The 16,789-nt window shown below is 40.0% G+C and overlaps 1 protein-coding gene across 3 annotated transcripts in view; it reads left to right on the top strand.

Moving 5' to 3' along the window:
- SETBP1 (SET binding protein 1) overlaps positions 1–11,065 on the top strand; it is a 268,231-nt gene extending 257,166 nt beyond the window's left edge. For all 3 annotated transcript variants that reach the window (XM_038169752.2, XM_038169753.2, XM_038169755.2), the window contains 2 exons: positions 140–307; positions 7,585–11,065. In XM_038169752.2, coding sequence (XP_038025680.2) covers positions 140–307; positions 7,585–8,141 — 725 coding nt within the window. In that variant the 3' untranslated portion in view covers positions 8,142–11,065. The remainder of the gene's footprint in view (positions 1–139; positions 308–7,584) is intronic.
- The last annotated feature ends 5,724 nt before the right edge of the window (positions 11,066–16,789 follow it).

Raw genomic sequence — 16,789 nt, 5'->3', positions numbered from 1 at the left:
TTGAGACCATATTAGGTCTTGAAACCAGGCACATACAGGGAAATATGAAAATACATTGGGGTTACAAAGACAACAGAGTGTTCATCTCCAGATATTTCCCAGTCTAATTATTTCATCCAAATTTTGTTTCCTTCCCCAGGAATTGTAGGACCCCACTTAAAAGCAGACCAGACTTCACTTCACAGTAAAATGGAAAGTTCTACCTGTAACATGATGACCAGAAGGAAACCAGCAGCTGTTGACAGTGTTGCAATGCCGACTCCAGTATTATCTCTCCTACCTTCATCATCAGCAACATCTGAAGCAGGTAAAGTTGTTTCTCTCCATCCCCTCAATTTCTTCTCCACCTTCTTCCTTCCTGCACTGAACACTATGTGCTCGTACCGTTCTTCTTGATTTGAGTAGTAGTTGTAAATATGCATATCTGATGTGATAATCAGGCTGTAATTTTTTTCTAACACTTTCTTATCATGATCATATCTTGGCATATCAAATCTTTTATTCACATACCACCACTTGTGCAATAAAGAGGATAGAAGTAGCACCAGTCCGTATGGTCTAGCAGGGAACTCTGAAGCAAGGCTCTTGGGTTGCTTTCTCAGCCCTGTTGTTCATTTATTTGAATGTTCCATCCCTGTAGTACAAACATGCTGAATACATAGTGAATAGCTAAGGAGCAGCTGAGATTTCTTTCTGCATACTTCAGTGATTTTAGCATAATAGTCTGTCTTGCAAATGTGAAATTGTCTGGGGCAATGAACAGTGATTTAAAATATATGGGAATAAATAAGCAGTAGTAGCATGTTTTTCAATCAACTTATATTTGGTGCTTCTAATTGGAATCAGATTGGAAGGTGATAGCTTTATACAGTCAAAAAGTGTGCCAATTCATTCAGTCATCACCATGCCTTTTGGGGGGCATGGATAGAGAAGTTAATCTTGCATTATGTCTTAATTTCCAGTGAATGGGAAGCCCACGGTACGTTACCCTACATGCAGGCATTAGGAGTTTCTTAGTCTTGTCAAATCTCTGATTCCACATTCACAAAAAGGTATTTGTATCATTGAGTTATGGAATGATAGCATATCTAATTATGCAATTGAAGGTGCTGTTTCAGCGTGCTCTTTTTGATTTTCCTCTAGTTTCCTCAATAAATAGTGAAAACCAGGGAACCATGCTGTAAAGTGGCTTCTATAAAGATAAATTTTTATTTAAAAAAAAAAAATCAAGAGTCTCTGTTTAGCCTTTAATACTTTCCTATATATAAACTAAGGATAGATTTTTAATGCAATAGAGAATGAAAGCACACAAATATTTTATGATCAGTTTCAAGATGAAAGTGTATGTTTGACTACATAGTTCATTCTTTCCATTTTCAGAAGTCTAATTAAATTGTTGGTTTATCTGTAGCCCAGATGTTGAAATAATTTAGTGAAAACTGAAAGAAACTGTGTTAATGGGAAAACAGGACAGTGCTATGGGTTTCCTGTAATTAATGGAGAGCTCTTTGAAAATTCCTCCATTCGAATGAAGTCAATAAACTGAGCCCAGCTGTTGAGCAAGCAGTCTTCTCTGTGCCATGTTCTTGCAAGTGGCCTCGGGCAACTCTGAAGGGATGGAGAATGACAGGCAGTAAGATTGATCTTTAGTGCTGCAGACATACCAAAGCCATGCAGAATAAAGTCAGAGGAGCAATGGAGAACTTCCAAGACATCTGCTATATTCTTGTTCAACACCACTGTGGTGAGGTGGGTTGTTCAGCTTCCTTTAAGCTACCTTTGGAAACATATATTTTTGGTAGAGATTTCTCTTATTACCTCAGAAGTTATTCCCAGCTATATCAATCCTCTGTGACATCCCAGCTTGGCCAGCACTCATTTTGATTTGTCTCTGCCTATGAGATGCAGCCTCACTGCATCTGCTTACCATGGGGAGGGGAGAAATACAGGGCACCTGTGTGCCTTATTTAAAATGTGCAAAGTTTTTTGTTGTTGTTTTGTTTTTAATACCAACATTGCTGCTTGCTTTTTTGGTGCAGCTAGGTAGGTAGGTTGTTTCTGGAGAGTAGGGAAGAGATGGGGGAAAAGTACAAAAGTTTGATTGGACAGAAAGCAGCAGCAATGTGCAGCAGCAGCGTGTAACATTGCACTTTGTTTTCATAGCCTGCATTTGAGACACTGTGTTTGCAGCGGATACTGCAGTGTGCCTGTCTCTGGTAGCACATGGAAAGCCTCAGACATCCATTTTCAGACAGGAGTCCAGAAATGCTGGTGCTTATCTGAATTTTCTGTGTCTTGGGAGACCAAACTGCTTCTATCTCCTATCGCACTCTATCAATCTCTCTGAAAGAAGGATTTCCTCTGTAATGGGTCCTCCCCATGGAGTAAGAGAAAATTCAGGGGGGGGGGGGTTCTTCTTCTGTCAGCTTTTTGTATCTAGTATTTCTAGCTTCTGATCACTTTGGGCTAGACTGTGCCAAATAGCTTCAGGGCTTCACAGATGCAGCACATGGCCCTGCAGCCTGGGGAGGTGAAGGGAGATAAGTATGCCCAGACAGCAAAGTTCTCTTCCTTGTACTACATCACCTGAAGGTTGCCATCATGTTGTATCATCTCTTCAGAGGCATATTCCCATCTTCCTATGTCATGTAGAGACACTACGGACAGTTACTACTCCCAACCTCGTCTTCATCCCATTTAAGATGAATTTCACCAGACAGAGATAGGGGAAAGTCTTTCTCCCAGAGCAAAACTTCCATGTGCAAACAGTAAATTATGTGCAGGAGAACAACAAAGCCTAAAAACAATGCAGACCAACTTAGGTCCAGGGTTGGGCAGAGGTCTGTCTGGATAAAATTGAAAAGATTAGTACTTAGCTTTGGTTCTCAGCAGAGCAGTATATCACATGGCAATATAGCAAAATATTTTATATCAAAGATTGCTCACCAAGAGCTTCCAGATGAGTCGATAACACCTAATGGCTCTCACTTCAATAGTGGTTTATTTTGGCAGATCTCCCTGATATTTTGTCATATGCACACCTCATCAAATCTTCCCCCTGCAGACTCATCAGACTCCTTTCCACATAGCCTCCCTTCTCCAAATGTAGAATCAGATGTCCCTGACTCTCAACAGTCAAAATAATATTGTGTTTCCTAATATAATCTATAAAAAGTCTGACTTGAAAGGATATTACTTATTCAAGACGTGTATTCTGACTATCGGCAGACTATATAACACAATTCAAATATTTTCTAAAGCGTGCGAGTTCCGTGGCTTGCTAGGAAGAGAAGCAAAAGCATTATTAGTAGCTTCTAACAAGCTTCCTGGGAAAGTCATAAACACCCCAAAGCATTTATGAAAGAAAAATTACTACAGTAAGCCAGCACAGACCAACTTTTTTTTTATATATTTTTTTAATTGAGAAAATGAATTTCAGTCCAAAAGGAAAGCGTCTGTCAGCTTGCAAAGTTTTAGGATAGCAAGAAAGTTATCTCAACAACATGAAGGAAGTCATTGGGTGTTCAGCTCACAGATTTACACATAAGAGTAGCTATCTACCACTAAGCGTGTGTTAGTTGATTTCAGAGAACTCAGCAGTTTGGCAGAAAGCAGATACCTGCATTTGTTCCACTCAGTCCATGTCTACATACCATTGAGCCTGGGTATCCTGGATGTCTCAGGTGACTGCAACACCCATCAGGGCTGGCACAACCAACAGAATATCTGCACCCTACTTATTCAGTATCTGGGGATCAGAAGGATGCCCATGGTCATCTCAAATGGCATTAAACTCCCATTTTAGAAATAGAAGATTCTAAATTAGTCAGTAGAATTCTCTACTGACTGTATGAAGCAGATCTCCATTGACTGCAACGGGGTGTTAATACTAGATGCTAAAATAACAGATACTAATAGATCTCAGTAGAAACATAAAATTTTGCAGATTCTTCTTTTCAAATAATTTTTCTGCCCTTTGGCTTGCTGTCTTTCCAATTAAAGATGAGAGTAATGCCAAATCTCCAGATTTCACCATGGACCCTGAAATTTTTCCTATATTTTCACTAAAACTCCCATCTGCAAGATTTTCATCACCAATTGAAAAAAATTCAACTTTACTTTCTGGGAGAAAAACAAACAAACAAACAAAAACATCTTGAACATGGTAAAAATCATGGAGAAGATGGTTCTCGAACGTATTGAGGCGCACCTGGGGGACAAAGCAGTCATTGGTCCCAGCCAGCATGGGTTTGTGAAGGGTAGGTCCTGCCTAACTAACCTGATTTCCTTTTATGATAAGATCACCCATATGGTAGACCAAGGGAAACCAGCTGATGTGATTTTTTTGGACTTCAGCAAGGCTTTTGACACGGTTTCCCATAGGATCCTACTGGACAAAATGTCCAGCATACAGCTAAATAAAAACATCATACGATGGGTGAGCAATTGGCTAACGGGCAGGGCCCAAAGGGTTATGGTGAATGGGGCTGCGTCAGGCTGGCGGGCGGTCACCAGTGGGGTCCCTCAAGGCTCCATTTTAGGGCCGGTACTTTTCAATATTTTTATAAACGATCTGGATGTAGGAATAGAAGGCATTTTGAGCAAGTTTGCTGATGACACCAAACTTGGAGGAGTTGTGGACTCGAATGAGGGTGGAAAGGCCTTGCAGAGGGATCTGGATAGGTTGGAGAGCTGGGCGATCGCCAACCGCATGAAGTTCAATAAGAGCAAGTGCCGGGTCCTGCACCTGGGACGGGGAAACCCTGGCTGCACGTACAGACTGGGCGATGAGACGCTGGAGAGCAGCCTAGAAGAGAGGGATCTGGGGGTCGTGGTAGACAGCAAGTTGAATATGAGCCGGCAGTGTGCCCTGGCAGCCAGGAGGGCCAACCGTGTCCTGGGGTGCATCAAGCACGGCATCGCTAGCAGGTCGAGGGAGGTGATTGTCCCGCTCTACTCTGCGCTGGTGCGGCCTCACCTCGAGTACTGTGTGCAGTTCTGGGCACCACAGTATAAAAAGGACATGAAACTGTTGGAGAGTGTCCAGAGGAGGGCTACGAAGATGGTGAAAGGCCTGGAGGGGAAGACGTACGAGGAACGGCTGAGGGCACTGGGCCTGTTCAGCCTGGAGAAGAGGAGGCTGAGGGGAGACCTCATCACAGTCTACAACTTCCTCGTAAGGGGGTGTCGAGAGGCAGGAGACCTTTTCTCCATTAACACCAGCGACAGGACCCGCGGGAATGGAGTTAAGCTGAGGCAGGGGAAGTTTAGGCTGGACATCAGGAAGGGGTTCTTCACAGAGAGAGTGGTTGCACACTGGAACAGGCTCCCCAGGGAAGTGGTCACTGCACCGAGCCTGACTGAATTTAAGAAGAGATTGGACTGTGCACTTACTCACATGGTCTGAACTTGGGTAGACCTGTGCGGTGTCAAGAGTTGGACTTGATGATCCTTAAGGGTCCCTTCCAACTCAGGATATTCTATGATTCTATGATTCTATGATTCTATGATTCTATGATAGTTTTCAAAAAGTCTTGAACATGGGCCCTGGCAGTAGTGATAAAAAACAAAATGTGGACAGCAAATATAAAGGCTATGCAAAATGTGTGATTTCTTAAATCCTCTTACCTGAAGCCACTATCAGGATCTGGGAGGAACCCAGAAGAGTTGAATGGTTAGGACTGGAAATATTGGGACTTTATATGTCAGTCATCAGTGAAGCCACAGAGTAATGGCTTTTTGCACCAGGGATCTAATTTGTTTGATCATATGACAGAGAAGGCTCTCATGGCCACTTGCAATTAGAACTATTATATCCACCCTTTTTAGGGGTGACCTACTTGAGAGGAATTTTGTGCAACTAATTAGATTTTTCCCTAGTAGTTTGGACATTTCCTTTCCTTTCTCTTTTTCTTTGCTACCAAAATGAGTGCATTTCTCTTTTCTTTTGTCCTCTGTGAATCACAAACTGTAAGTGGGTTTTATTTTTCTTTTTGGTGTGGGGAGTGGGTTACATATGGAAAATGTATTTTGTTTTGTAATTAATGAAAACCAGACTTTGGGAAGTTGGCCATCTAGGTCTTTATTTATAAGACAGCATATGTCTCTGTTTTGTTTATGACTCACTCCTACTTCTTGCATTGTAACTTGGATTTGTTTATGCAATCCCTTTGCTGAATCCAAGCAACATGGTGGTATAAGAGCCAATAATTTATGTTGTCCAAGAGGGGAGGACAGTAAGTGATGTTTGTATGCTGAATCTGTCATAATGAGCAAGGGAAGACTCTGCCACTTGATGGCTCCTGGTTATCTACAGAAAATGCTACAACAGCAACTTTATTTTAAACTACTGCTAGAAGATTGCCCTGTTAGCCATGAAAGGAGTGATAACCCCCAAATGAACCTTTCTCAAAATCTTGGCCACTCTGGAAACTTCAAAGATTTCAAACCCAAATGACTGCTTGACAGTCAGGTGTAAATTAAGTTTGCAAGTAGATATGGGCTGAGGTTAATTTAGTGGGATGTTTTACTGAAAAGAAATCATGAACTCTATCATTTCTTTTCCAGCAGCGCAGAACGGATATGTTAGGAGTGAAAGAGTGCACCAGTTATTACAATAACAGAATTAATACATACAGTTTCACTCACAAAAGGGTAGTTACTTATAATCCACATGCAAATCTTGAACTCTGAACAAATGCCATATTTGTTAAAGGACAATGAAACAATTTTAAGAAAAACAATCAAGGTCTCGTGTCCTAAGCAAAGGCCCAGGAGCCAAGAAATGCTGGGTTCTCTTTCCAGTTCTGACAATGACTCACGTGACCTTGGCAAGAGACTTAACTGCTTTGGATTTCATTCAGATCTAAAGTAAGTGATCTGAACCAGGCAGGAGTAAGCTTATTTCGAGGGCCATTAAAGTCAATTATACAACTGATAGTTTCAGCTAGTTTCTGCAGAGATGATAGTAAAGAAATCCAAGTGGGATTAACGAATTTACCACAGGTGAAGTGTCGCAGAACTTTTCAGTGCCCACTATTTTCAGTAGCAAACACTTCATACTATCTGACATCCACAGCAAGCATTAAAGGCCAGGGTGAAGCCATCAGGAGTATATGTTTGGGGTACACAAAGTTTAATAGTTACAGTGGAACAATGTTACATCTCTGCTAAGCAGCCCTTTCTTCCCTCCCACTAGAGGCTTAGGAATGAGACTAAAGCAAACCCACAGTAAAACATTGCTGTAGGAAAGTTTTACTGCTTTGCAAGAGAAGAGAACTGGAGAGAGATCACTGACGACAACTTAGCAAAATTGTGTTTTCATCTAGAACAGTAAAAGAGGAGGTAACACCAATTCTTCTGGCACTGTAATAAATTACTTTTTTTTTTTTTTTTAACTTTTATTTTTTTTTAAATTGCTTGTCTATGCAAAGTCCTTTCTCACAGCCACTGCTTCTCCAGTAGTCATACTCAGCCTATTAGGCTTGAAAACCCCTAGTCTTTGTGATACTAAAAGCAGACAAAGGAGGGTTTCCATTCACTGTTGTTTGACCCTGCCCTGTTTCTTTCCCTGTCTCCCAACAGCCAGCCCACCTCTGAAAAAAAGGTTCAAGCGCCGTGAAATCGAAGCAATCCAGTGTGAGGTGCGCAAGATGTGCAACTACACCAAGATCCTGTCCACAAAGAAGAATCTGGATCATGTGAACAAGATCCTGAAAGCCAAGCGGCTGCAGAGACAATCAAAGACAGGCAATAACTTCGTCAAGAAGCGGAGAGGGCGTCCACGGAAGCAACCCCTCTCCTTTGACGAAGACTCCAGAGACCAAATGCCCGTTCTGGAAAAATGCATTGACCTTCCCAGCAAAAGAGGTCAGAGACCGACACTGAATCCATTGATATTGGAGCAAGCAACCACCCAAGACACAATCATGGCCACCATTGAGGCTGTCATACACATGGCTCGAGAGACGCCACCGCTGCCACCTCCTCTCCCTCCTCCCCCCCCGCCACCCGCTCTCCCCCCACCCCGGACACCCCGGGTTGGGAAAAGGAAAAGCAAGTCCCCGCAGGAGGAAGAGGAGGACATGAAAGTGAAGCGGCACCGGAAAGGCAGAGGAAGTGAAAGCGAAGGCCTCCCGTAAGGCCAGCGCAACCCGTTGGATGGCGGGTACCGGCATCAGGGCGCGCCGGGACTGATGAACTAGAGGCACACGGTCTGCTTTGCCCCTGCGGCAGCACCGGACTTGTCCCTCAGGTGGCTGAAATCCACCATGGAGATCTGTGCCAGCAGGGGTTCGCATCTTCTTCTTCATCGCTTCGGCCTCAGCCCCTCAGGAAAGAGGGGGAAAGGGTGAGGGGCTGGAAAGGTAGGGGCGAAGGGGGTGGGGGATGTCAAAATTGGGGATACTGTCTACTTTACAGAGTTTCCAAAACTAATCAGCATCTCAGCATTGCTGTGCTCACACCATACCCAGAGGTGGGAGGCTGTCCTTGCAGAGAGCTGAACATTGTCACTAGGGCTGCATGCTCGACTCTAATTCTGTATGGTAGGCCAGGTGAAACTAAGAGTAACCATACCATAGTAGAAATCACTGTAAAAAAAAAAAAAAAAAAAAAAAAAAAAAAAAAAAAAAGGAATAAGAAAAAAAAAGAAAAAAGAAAAGGAAAGAAAAGAAAAGAACAAAAAAAAAAAGTAATTTTCTCAACTGTGATCTTGGTTATAATCTGTTTGAATTTTTCTTTTTTTTTTTCAGTTTTATACACCTATCAGGTTTTGGGGCAGCATAACCCCAAATGCCTGACTCCTGCTAGAACTGTATTTTTTTTTCTCTGTCATTTACTTGCCTAGTTACAACTAGCTGCAATATAGGCAATAGAAAAGTAGAGCCTTACACGCGCACACTCTCATTCTGAGTGCTATCCCAACGAATGATGGAATATCACAGCATTTCAAATAAGGTGTACGTGGATATTCAGTTATGATAGCATGTTTCTATGAAGCAACTTGGCATTTCCAATGGCATGTGAAAAGGGGGTTATCCATCAACCAAGTTGTTTTGATGCTCGTTACATGTAAGTAGAGAAAAGCAAGACACTTCTGGGGAATAGAGTTATAGTAAACATGGACAAAATCACCAAAAAAAAAAAAAAGAAAAGAAAAAAAAAAAAAAGGATTGAAAAGAGAAAATAAAAAAGTAGGAAAGAAAAAATAGAGTAAAAAGACAGGGCCCAACCCTACCAGTTCTTACCACTTGCAATTCCCAATGAAATTATGGGAAACCCAGAATCCGAATTATTTGCATTGGGTAGCAATGCCTTGATATGTTCTTTTAAAGAAAATAGATAAAGTAGATTCTTTAAAAAAAAAAAAAAAAAAGAAAAAAAAAGAAAAAAAAAAAGAGAACAAAACCCTATGGAAAATAGGTTCTTTCTTGGCAATTATTTCTTAAAAAAGAAAAGGAATAAGTGTTCTTATCTGAAAATAAAAATAAAATGTTCAAAGGGTATCACCACTGCAATTGTATTAATGCCACTTTGGACATGTTCTCCAAGTTGTGGTTGCCTTAATAAACTAAAAAGATTTTTTTTTTTTTTTTTGTACATAATGTAATTATAAAGCTCTCAGTCTGCATGGATGCAAACTGTGTGTGACAAATCGTCTCTTTAAATGGTCAGTTCAAATTGTACATTTCTCATTCGAGTTGTACGTTAACCATTGATCTAACTTGGGTAAAACACCTGAGCTCCATTTCCACAGCCCAATCAAAATGTTTTACTCAAAAAAAGAAGACTGAACATGAAGCTGTTCCATTGCAGTAAAAATGCTTTTTTTTAAAAAAAAAAAAAAAAGTCAGTTGTTGAAATTTGAAATCGGTTCAACTTTATTTTATTTTTTTTTAAAGTCCTTTAGTACACTCAACACCTGGTATGGCAAGATGGATATTAAAAATGGGAGGGGAGGGAGGGAAAATTCCAGTTAGGGAGTGGGGAGTGGAATTATTTAATGATTCACAAGCCAACTGTTATTCCCTTTTTTGAGAAATCTTTCAGCTGGCATATTGCCAAGGAAACTTCAAATAGCACGACAAAAAATAAATAAAAAAGAAAATAAAATTAAAAAAAAAAAAAGAAAAAAGAAAGATAACAAAAAAGTCCCCACAAAAAAATACATTTTTATTCTGTTATTTATTTACAAAAATCGTATCAAGACTATGGTGTTAAAGGGACACTGTAAACATACAGCTCATTATTCTTAGAGACTGATTTTTCTTCTGTGATAGCACCTTAGCTTATTAAAACTGAATGCATTTGGGGATGAATGGGGGCTCGGGGGCTGGGAGAGGTTTTTTTGTGTTTTTTTGGGGATGTTTTTTGTATTTTTGTTTATGTTTTTGTTTTTAAGGCCGGAACAAATGTTGAGATCCTATCTCCTTACAACTGATAAGATGGATCGCAGAAATTTGTTTCCGATCTGTTTTGCATCATTCATCATACTCATTTGTGCTTTTTGTTTTCCAATTAATGCAGCTTAGAAATAAACTGACTGGTTGCTACTTCTGTTACAACCAACTTTGCTTTTAAGTTCTCTTGAATCAGTGCGGTGTTATTGACACAGCCTGCAGGAAAAAAATGCTTATGCCTCCTCCAGCTCCTCCCTTCTTTCTTAAAACACATTGGACTGAGGTTTAGTTGATTCAGAAACCTTTGGTTTTCCATCTTCCCTTGGGCCTGCAAGTAGTGGACAGTGTCTCTTAAAATGTAAGGAAAAAAAAAAAAAAAAAAAAAAAAAGTTTTGTTATTCCAGGTAGCCTATAAGCTGAAACTAAGCCATCTATCCTTACTTTCATCTTCAGTGATATCTTTATATATCTCTTAGCCTTGAAGGACAACACATAGCAAGCGGAGCAAAGGTCTGAAAGAACCAGATTCTGTCACTGAACGCCTGTTGGGGTTTCAAGATGCATCAGACCTTACAGAGTGCCAGTAAGGGCACCTAAATGACTCTCCAATTCTATGAAAATGCTCTTATCCTTCCAAAATGTACTATCCAAGATGCTGCTAGAGGCAAAGTGCTTAAGGTCAGCCTCCACTTGGAAAGCACAACCCCTTATGCTCTTTACAGAGCATTTTGCATATGGCGAAAAAAATAAAAAGGCACTTTTGGTCCTAAGAAACTAAGGGTAGCACTAAGTCTACCCTGGGTGCCCAAGGTTTGTTTTTCTCAGTGAGAAGGTGCTGGGAGAGCACGGCACTGCGGTACTGCCAGGGCTGTTTGTCCAAACACCAGCCTGATGTAGTTAGTCCTGGCTGGCAGGAAGATTAGCTTGTTAATTTGTATGAAAGCAGGCTGAAAATACTGTTAGATGGCACTCAGAATTTGTGTTCTGCATGTTGCATAGTCTATAAATATGATAAGCAAGTTGCTGACAGAATAATATTATAAGGCGATGTACTACATGCAGATCATAAAGGATTTAGTTTTAGGGCTTAAGGCTAAAATCCCACTCCTGCAGTTTATTACCCAACGATATTCTAGTAATGAGCTTTCTGATTTTTTTTTCTTTCTCTACCACTAGGAAGATTTACTGAGAAACTCTCTAAATTCTCTCCACACATTTCCAAGAACTGTATAAAACTGGGGTGAAAGCCCTTTTGCTTATTAAGACCAAAAATACCTTTCAAACACGTCCATCGTGTCACAGATTAACACGTCTTAGCATGCTTCAATAAAAATGCAAAACAAAATCACATGGCTATCAGCCATATGAAATGAGGCCATAGGTATGCATCTTCTCCATGGGTCCTATATTCCTCATCCCGAAGTAAAAAAAATGGGGATATAAATGTGCAGGGAGAGAGGAAAAACAAGTAAATGATTGCTTCTGTCTCCAAGAGCTTTGTACTGCCAGTTTCTTGAGCCCTTCATTATTAAATTTTCTATGAAGCACCTTGCATGTTTTTGGGTAACTGTGAAAAAAAAAAAATGTTTTAAAAAAGAGAAAATGCAAAACAAAAGAAAAAAAATGTAGTAGTCAGCTACTAGAGTATCCTACAGCATAGCCCATACCTCTCCACTTGACAGCAGTGCTTTAGATCATCCATGTAGGATATTATGTTTGAGTTTGCAAATTTTTGGGGCAGTCTGGTCTGATGAGGTGCTGGTTCGTCACTGGAGTTTCTAAGCACTACAGCAATATGACGAATAAGCAGTAATCACAGTTCCATAAACACGGATTTCCCCAACTCTTAATTTCACAGGCCCTGATTCAGGACTGCACTTAAGTGCATTTAAATAGTATCCTGAAGGAAAAAAAGAAAAGGAAAAAAAAAAGTCAGGAAAAAAAACAATGGTTTTCTGAACTGAGAAAACAAACATCAATGACTTTTCCTTCCATATCATCCAAAAACTGGGGTATCGAAGTTCTGAGACAATTAGAAGCACATTTCAACAAAGGACACATATTGGAGATCTGCTTAAGATGCCTACCTAGGTTGTATAAAACACTACATAGAAAAAAATAAATAAATAATGTAAAAACGTGAAAAGAGCTGCCAATTGGACAACATGGGGAAGCAGTTCAATCCCATGTTGGTTTGTTTTACTTTTCTTTTTCTTTATTTTTTTAAGCTATTTCTTAAATAATAAATGCACATGAAGTGTTAAATATGTATATACTGTATTTCAAAAAAAATTAAAAAAAAAATCAAACGAATGGGGCACAAGATTGTTCTATAAGTCGTGCTGGCTAATTTTTAGTTTGTATTCATAAGTGGTTTTTAAAAGCCTTTTTTAAAGTGTAATTTGCATGTTCTACTTTGATTGTATGTAAACATATTTTAGAGCAAAAAATGTATTTGTATTTTATTGAATATAGAGGCAAGAAAAAAAAAAACTTGTACATTGTTTGAAATGTTCTTTTTGTAACAGTTTTTATTCATGAAGCATTTTTGTACATTTAAAAATGGATATGGACTTGATGTTCTTTGAGGCTTAGATACATCTGGCATGCTTTAATGTCATGCTCCTTCATGATCTTAGATGTTGGTTTTTAAACATTTTTTTCTAAAACAAAGCTCAGTCTTTTCGCTACCAAATCAGGTTAGCACAGTATAGAGCACTTAACTAAAAAAAAAAAAAAAAAAAAAAAAAAAAGGAAAAAAAGGAAAAAAAAAGTTAATCCTATTCATATGTTATTCATTGTGTGAAATTAAAGGAATTCAATTCAGTCTAACATGAGTTGTGAATTCTTTTGTCTTATTTTCCATCTGTTTCCCATCACTAAGGAGTTTAATAGCTTTTGGGATACTAATACCATGCATTCACCAACCCTCTTTATGGTAATGGAGAAAAACATGCTTTGGTTCTGTTTCTTTTTCTCTTCTTCTTCTTTTTTTTTTTTTTTTCCTTTACTTTTTCCCAGAATATCTTTAAAAGTTAAAAATGGACTGTGCCATGGGCCCCATGGACAAAAGGGGGCTTCCCACAATGAGGCTGTGTGTATCACCAAATGAGCAGAAATGTCTACGGTCCAAATTGTGTCACCAGAAATGGTGGTAACCACCACACAGGTACCCACCTCACTCCTGAAGCAGATGGAGCAGAGGCCCTCCAGGCCTCTGCAGGGTGAGGAGTGCCAGGGGCTCCACCGCCTTCCCCAGTGGCTCATCAACCTGTGCATGGAAAGCAAATCCCATTCCCTGGAGAAAGTCAATGATGCTTACGTGGGATAGGTGACCGTGTTCTCTCGTGTTCTGCCCTTCATTTTTGGGGGATGGGTTTGTTTGGTGGGACAAACTCATCTAACCACTAGGACAACTCTGCTGCTTTTACAGCTATTGCTTCCCCCCAAGGTTGTGTCCAACTTCATGTTTCTGGTGTAGAGCTGCTCCAAAGATCTCATTTTAATGGGTCATTTTTCTTTCTCTTCTTTGTATCTTTAACATATGCACAGTCCCAGCATTTGACAACAGTTTGCAAAAGCGCTGACATTTTTGCTCACTGTTTTTATCGGGCTCTGTGATGTATAAGCCACTGGTCTCTGACTGTAACCACATTTTGTAAGAGGCCTGTGGTAAGACTTCCTCAGATGCATCTGTGAACTGTCAAGTTTTGTGCTTGCTGCTGTGGTATCTGAGGACTGATCTCCCCTCCCACCAGCTCTTTTCTGAGATTTACCTCCCAATGCCACTGAGCACTGCTGTGCTTTCATGATATCACCTTGCAGGGATGATGGAGAAGGCAGGGAGAACATCTGCTGGAAGAGAGGGCATAGGGGATGTTCGGTTTCTGTCGCTGTGTGGCAAGCAATGATGGCCAACGTCTGTCTGTTCTTCATACATTCATGGCTCTGATCTCCTTTTGTTCATCAGACCGCTGACACCACGTACAGTGTCAGAGCACTATACTCCTCTCTGGTTTCCCTCTGGGCTAGAAGGAGTCCTTGTTCAACAGCCTTGTTGGTTTTCTCAAGGTAAACTCAGGCTCTTGCTAGGATTTCTCTCTCTCTGTTCATCCTGACTGTTTCATCCCTTGTAATTACTCCATTATTTTCTCCTCTTTCCTCTGAGGAAAAAAAAAAAAAAAAAAAAGGAAAATCACAGGCTTTGGTAGCTTGTTGCTTTTTTTAGGTACTCTTTGCTTAATGAAGTACTATTCTCATGTCTATATTTTGCTTGAGTCCAGTGCTTTCCCAATTTACTTAAATACTTTCTTTATTAATCTCTGCCTGAAATAATACCAAATAATGAAAACACCAAGTGTGTCAGAAATAACTGTCATTAGAAACAATGTTCTTTCTGATTATCTTCCCTTTATTTTTCTGAGCATCCTTTGCTTACAGAATTAGTGAAGCTCTGTTCAAACTTTCTTTGGTCTTCCTCCATATTTCTGGAGTTTGAACTTAGAAGGGAATTTCTCACTCCACCCGTGAGGTATGGATAAGGAGATGCATAGTATCATTAGGGTCTAAGTATGATCTTAATTTACTCTTAATAGTGGAGGTTGTTCACATTCTCCGGGACAAGGAGGCTGACCAAGGTGACCTTCCCAAAGACTCGGCTGGCAGAGACAAGCCTTGATCTCCCCCATGGTGCCATTTCCCACCACACTTCATGGCTACCTCATCTGTTGAATTTATGTTGTGTGAAGGGAGGAAGTTTAATTGGTGGAGATGTCTGCAGCTTGTATGCAGATTGTGTGAGCTCATGACAGCATTATTTGCTATTCTGTAACATGGAGCATACACATAACTTTAGAACAACTCTTCTTTTACCAAGTAGAAGAATTTTCCATGACTTTCATGGAATGGATGACAGGATCCTGTTCAAGGTTCTTCAGTACATATCATTCTGCAAGTGCTAGAAAGCAAAGGAAAGCATAGTTAACCTAATATATATATATATATGTCTTTTTATGAGTAATTAATGAACTGCATCATTACTGCAGTAACATAGAGGGTTCCAAGCTAATAGGAAGTACAGAAATCACAACAAAGTGTGGTTTATCAAATATCTATGCATTTTTACTGTAAGCTACAGGAACAACTGACATGAAAACACCACAGGAGCTGTAAGAAGAGTTGAACAGAATGTCAGTGCCATCATAAGTCATTTCATTACAACAATTAACTTTCTCTGTAACACAGAGCAGGACCCAGTGGCTCACATTCTCAGCTTATGCAGATCAGCACTATCCATTTCAAATGTGTTAAAGCAGTTTGCAGGAGAAAAAGATCTGTTTTCATTTTCCTCATGGAAACTATTCATCCCAAAGTGGCTTTGGAGTGCCTCTCATAACATGATGTAATATAAACTACTCTTGTTTGTTGCCTGTAAGAAATGTCATATTGAAAATGTACTAAAAATCAAATGTTTGGAAAACTTGTTCGGCAGCAGTAGTAGTCAGACCACTATGGTTTTATAAGAGCTGTGGTTGAAAGAAGTGGGGAAAAGAAGTGGAAAGTCCTTGGGAAAAGGATGAAGCATTAGTTTTGTATGTATCAGGAAGATATTTAAGTATTGAGGTATGGTTCTTCTTGGGACCCTTCTGTACTTCAGAAAAAATAAAAATAAAAAAATTCTCCTAGCCCTAGGTATCATGGAGTACATCAGCCCTGCATAAATCAAGCTTGGAGGAAGCACAGTGTTTCTTTTGCAGTGCTGGAAACAGATGTGGTTTGTATGGCAATTTTTGCTTGGAGGGATTTAACCCCTTCTAAAATCCCTCCCCAGCCTGCAATGCAAAGCTCAGAACAGGGACCCTTTTTTCTGTCCATCATTTTCCAGGTAACCTGCTCCAGAAGAGGGGCAAAGTCAGAGATATAATTATTTGATTGGCCTTGAGTATCCTTGAAAATACAAGAAAATGTCTCTCTCCATTCTACTCCAACACATACTCATATCTGGAAGTTTTGAACCCCCCCACAGACGTTATTGGTAAATAATACTCAAATTAAATCAGTAGAGGTTTTGTCATCAACTCAAAGGGAACAAAATTCCCTGCAGCACCTCCCTGATTTAGCTTGCCACAATACTATTTGTGACCTCAAATACCTCTTAATGTCTTCTAGTTGCCTCACCCAATTTTCTGTTTATATACTTAAAGAACAAGTATTTCAAGCAGAAAATTAATAAAAAAGGACAAACTGAAAGCCTCTGCAAGGTAAAGGCAAGAAAAAGAGCACATGAAGAACATCTGCGGGTGAGCATTGTGCAAGAGCACAATTAGAAAAGGGATGAAAAGTGATCTCTGAAGGAAGCAAATGATGATGTGGCAGAGCTGTAATGAAGA

This window comes from Anas platyrhynchos, chromosome Z (genome assembly GCF_047663525.1).
Source record: "Anas platyrhynchos isolate ZD024472 breed Pekin duck chromosome Z, IASCAAS_PekinDuck_T2T, whole genome shotgun sequence".
NCBI lineage: Eukaryota > Metazoa > Chordata > Aves > Anseriformes > Anatidae > Anas > Anas platyrhynchos.
Note: the sequence above shows the minus strand (reverse complement) of the source record. Positions and strands in the feature narration are given on the sequence as shown.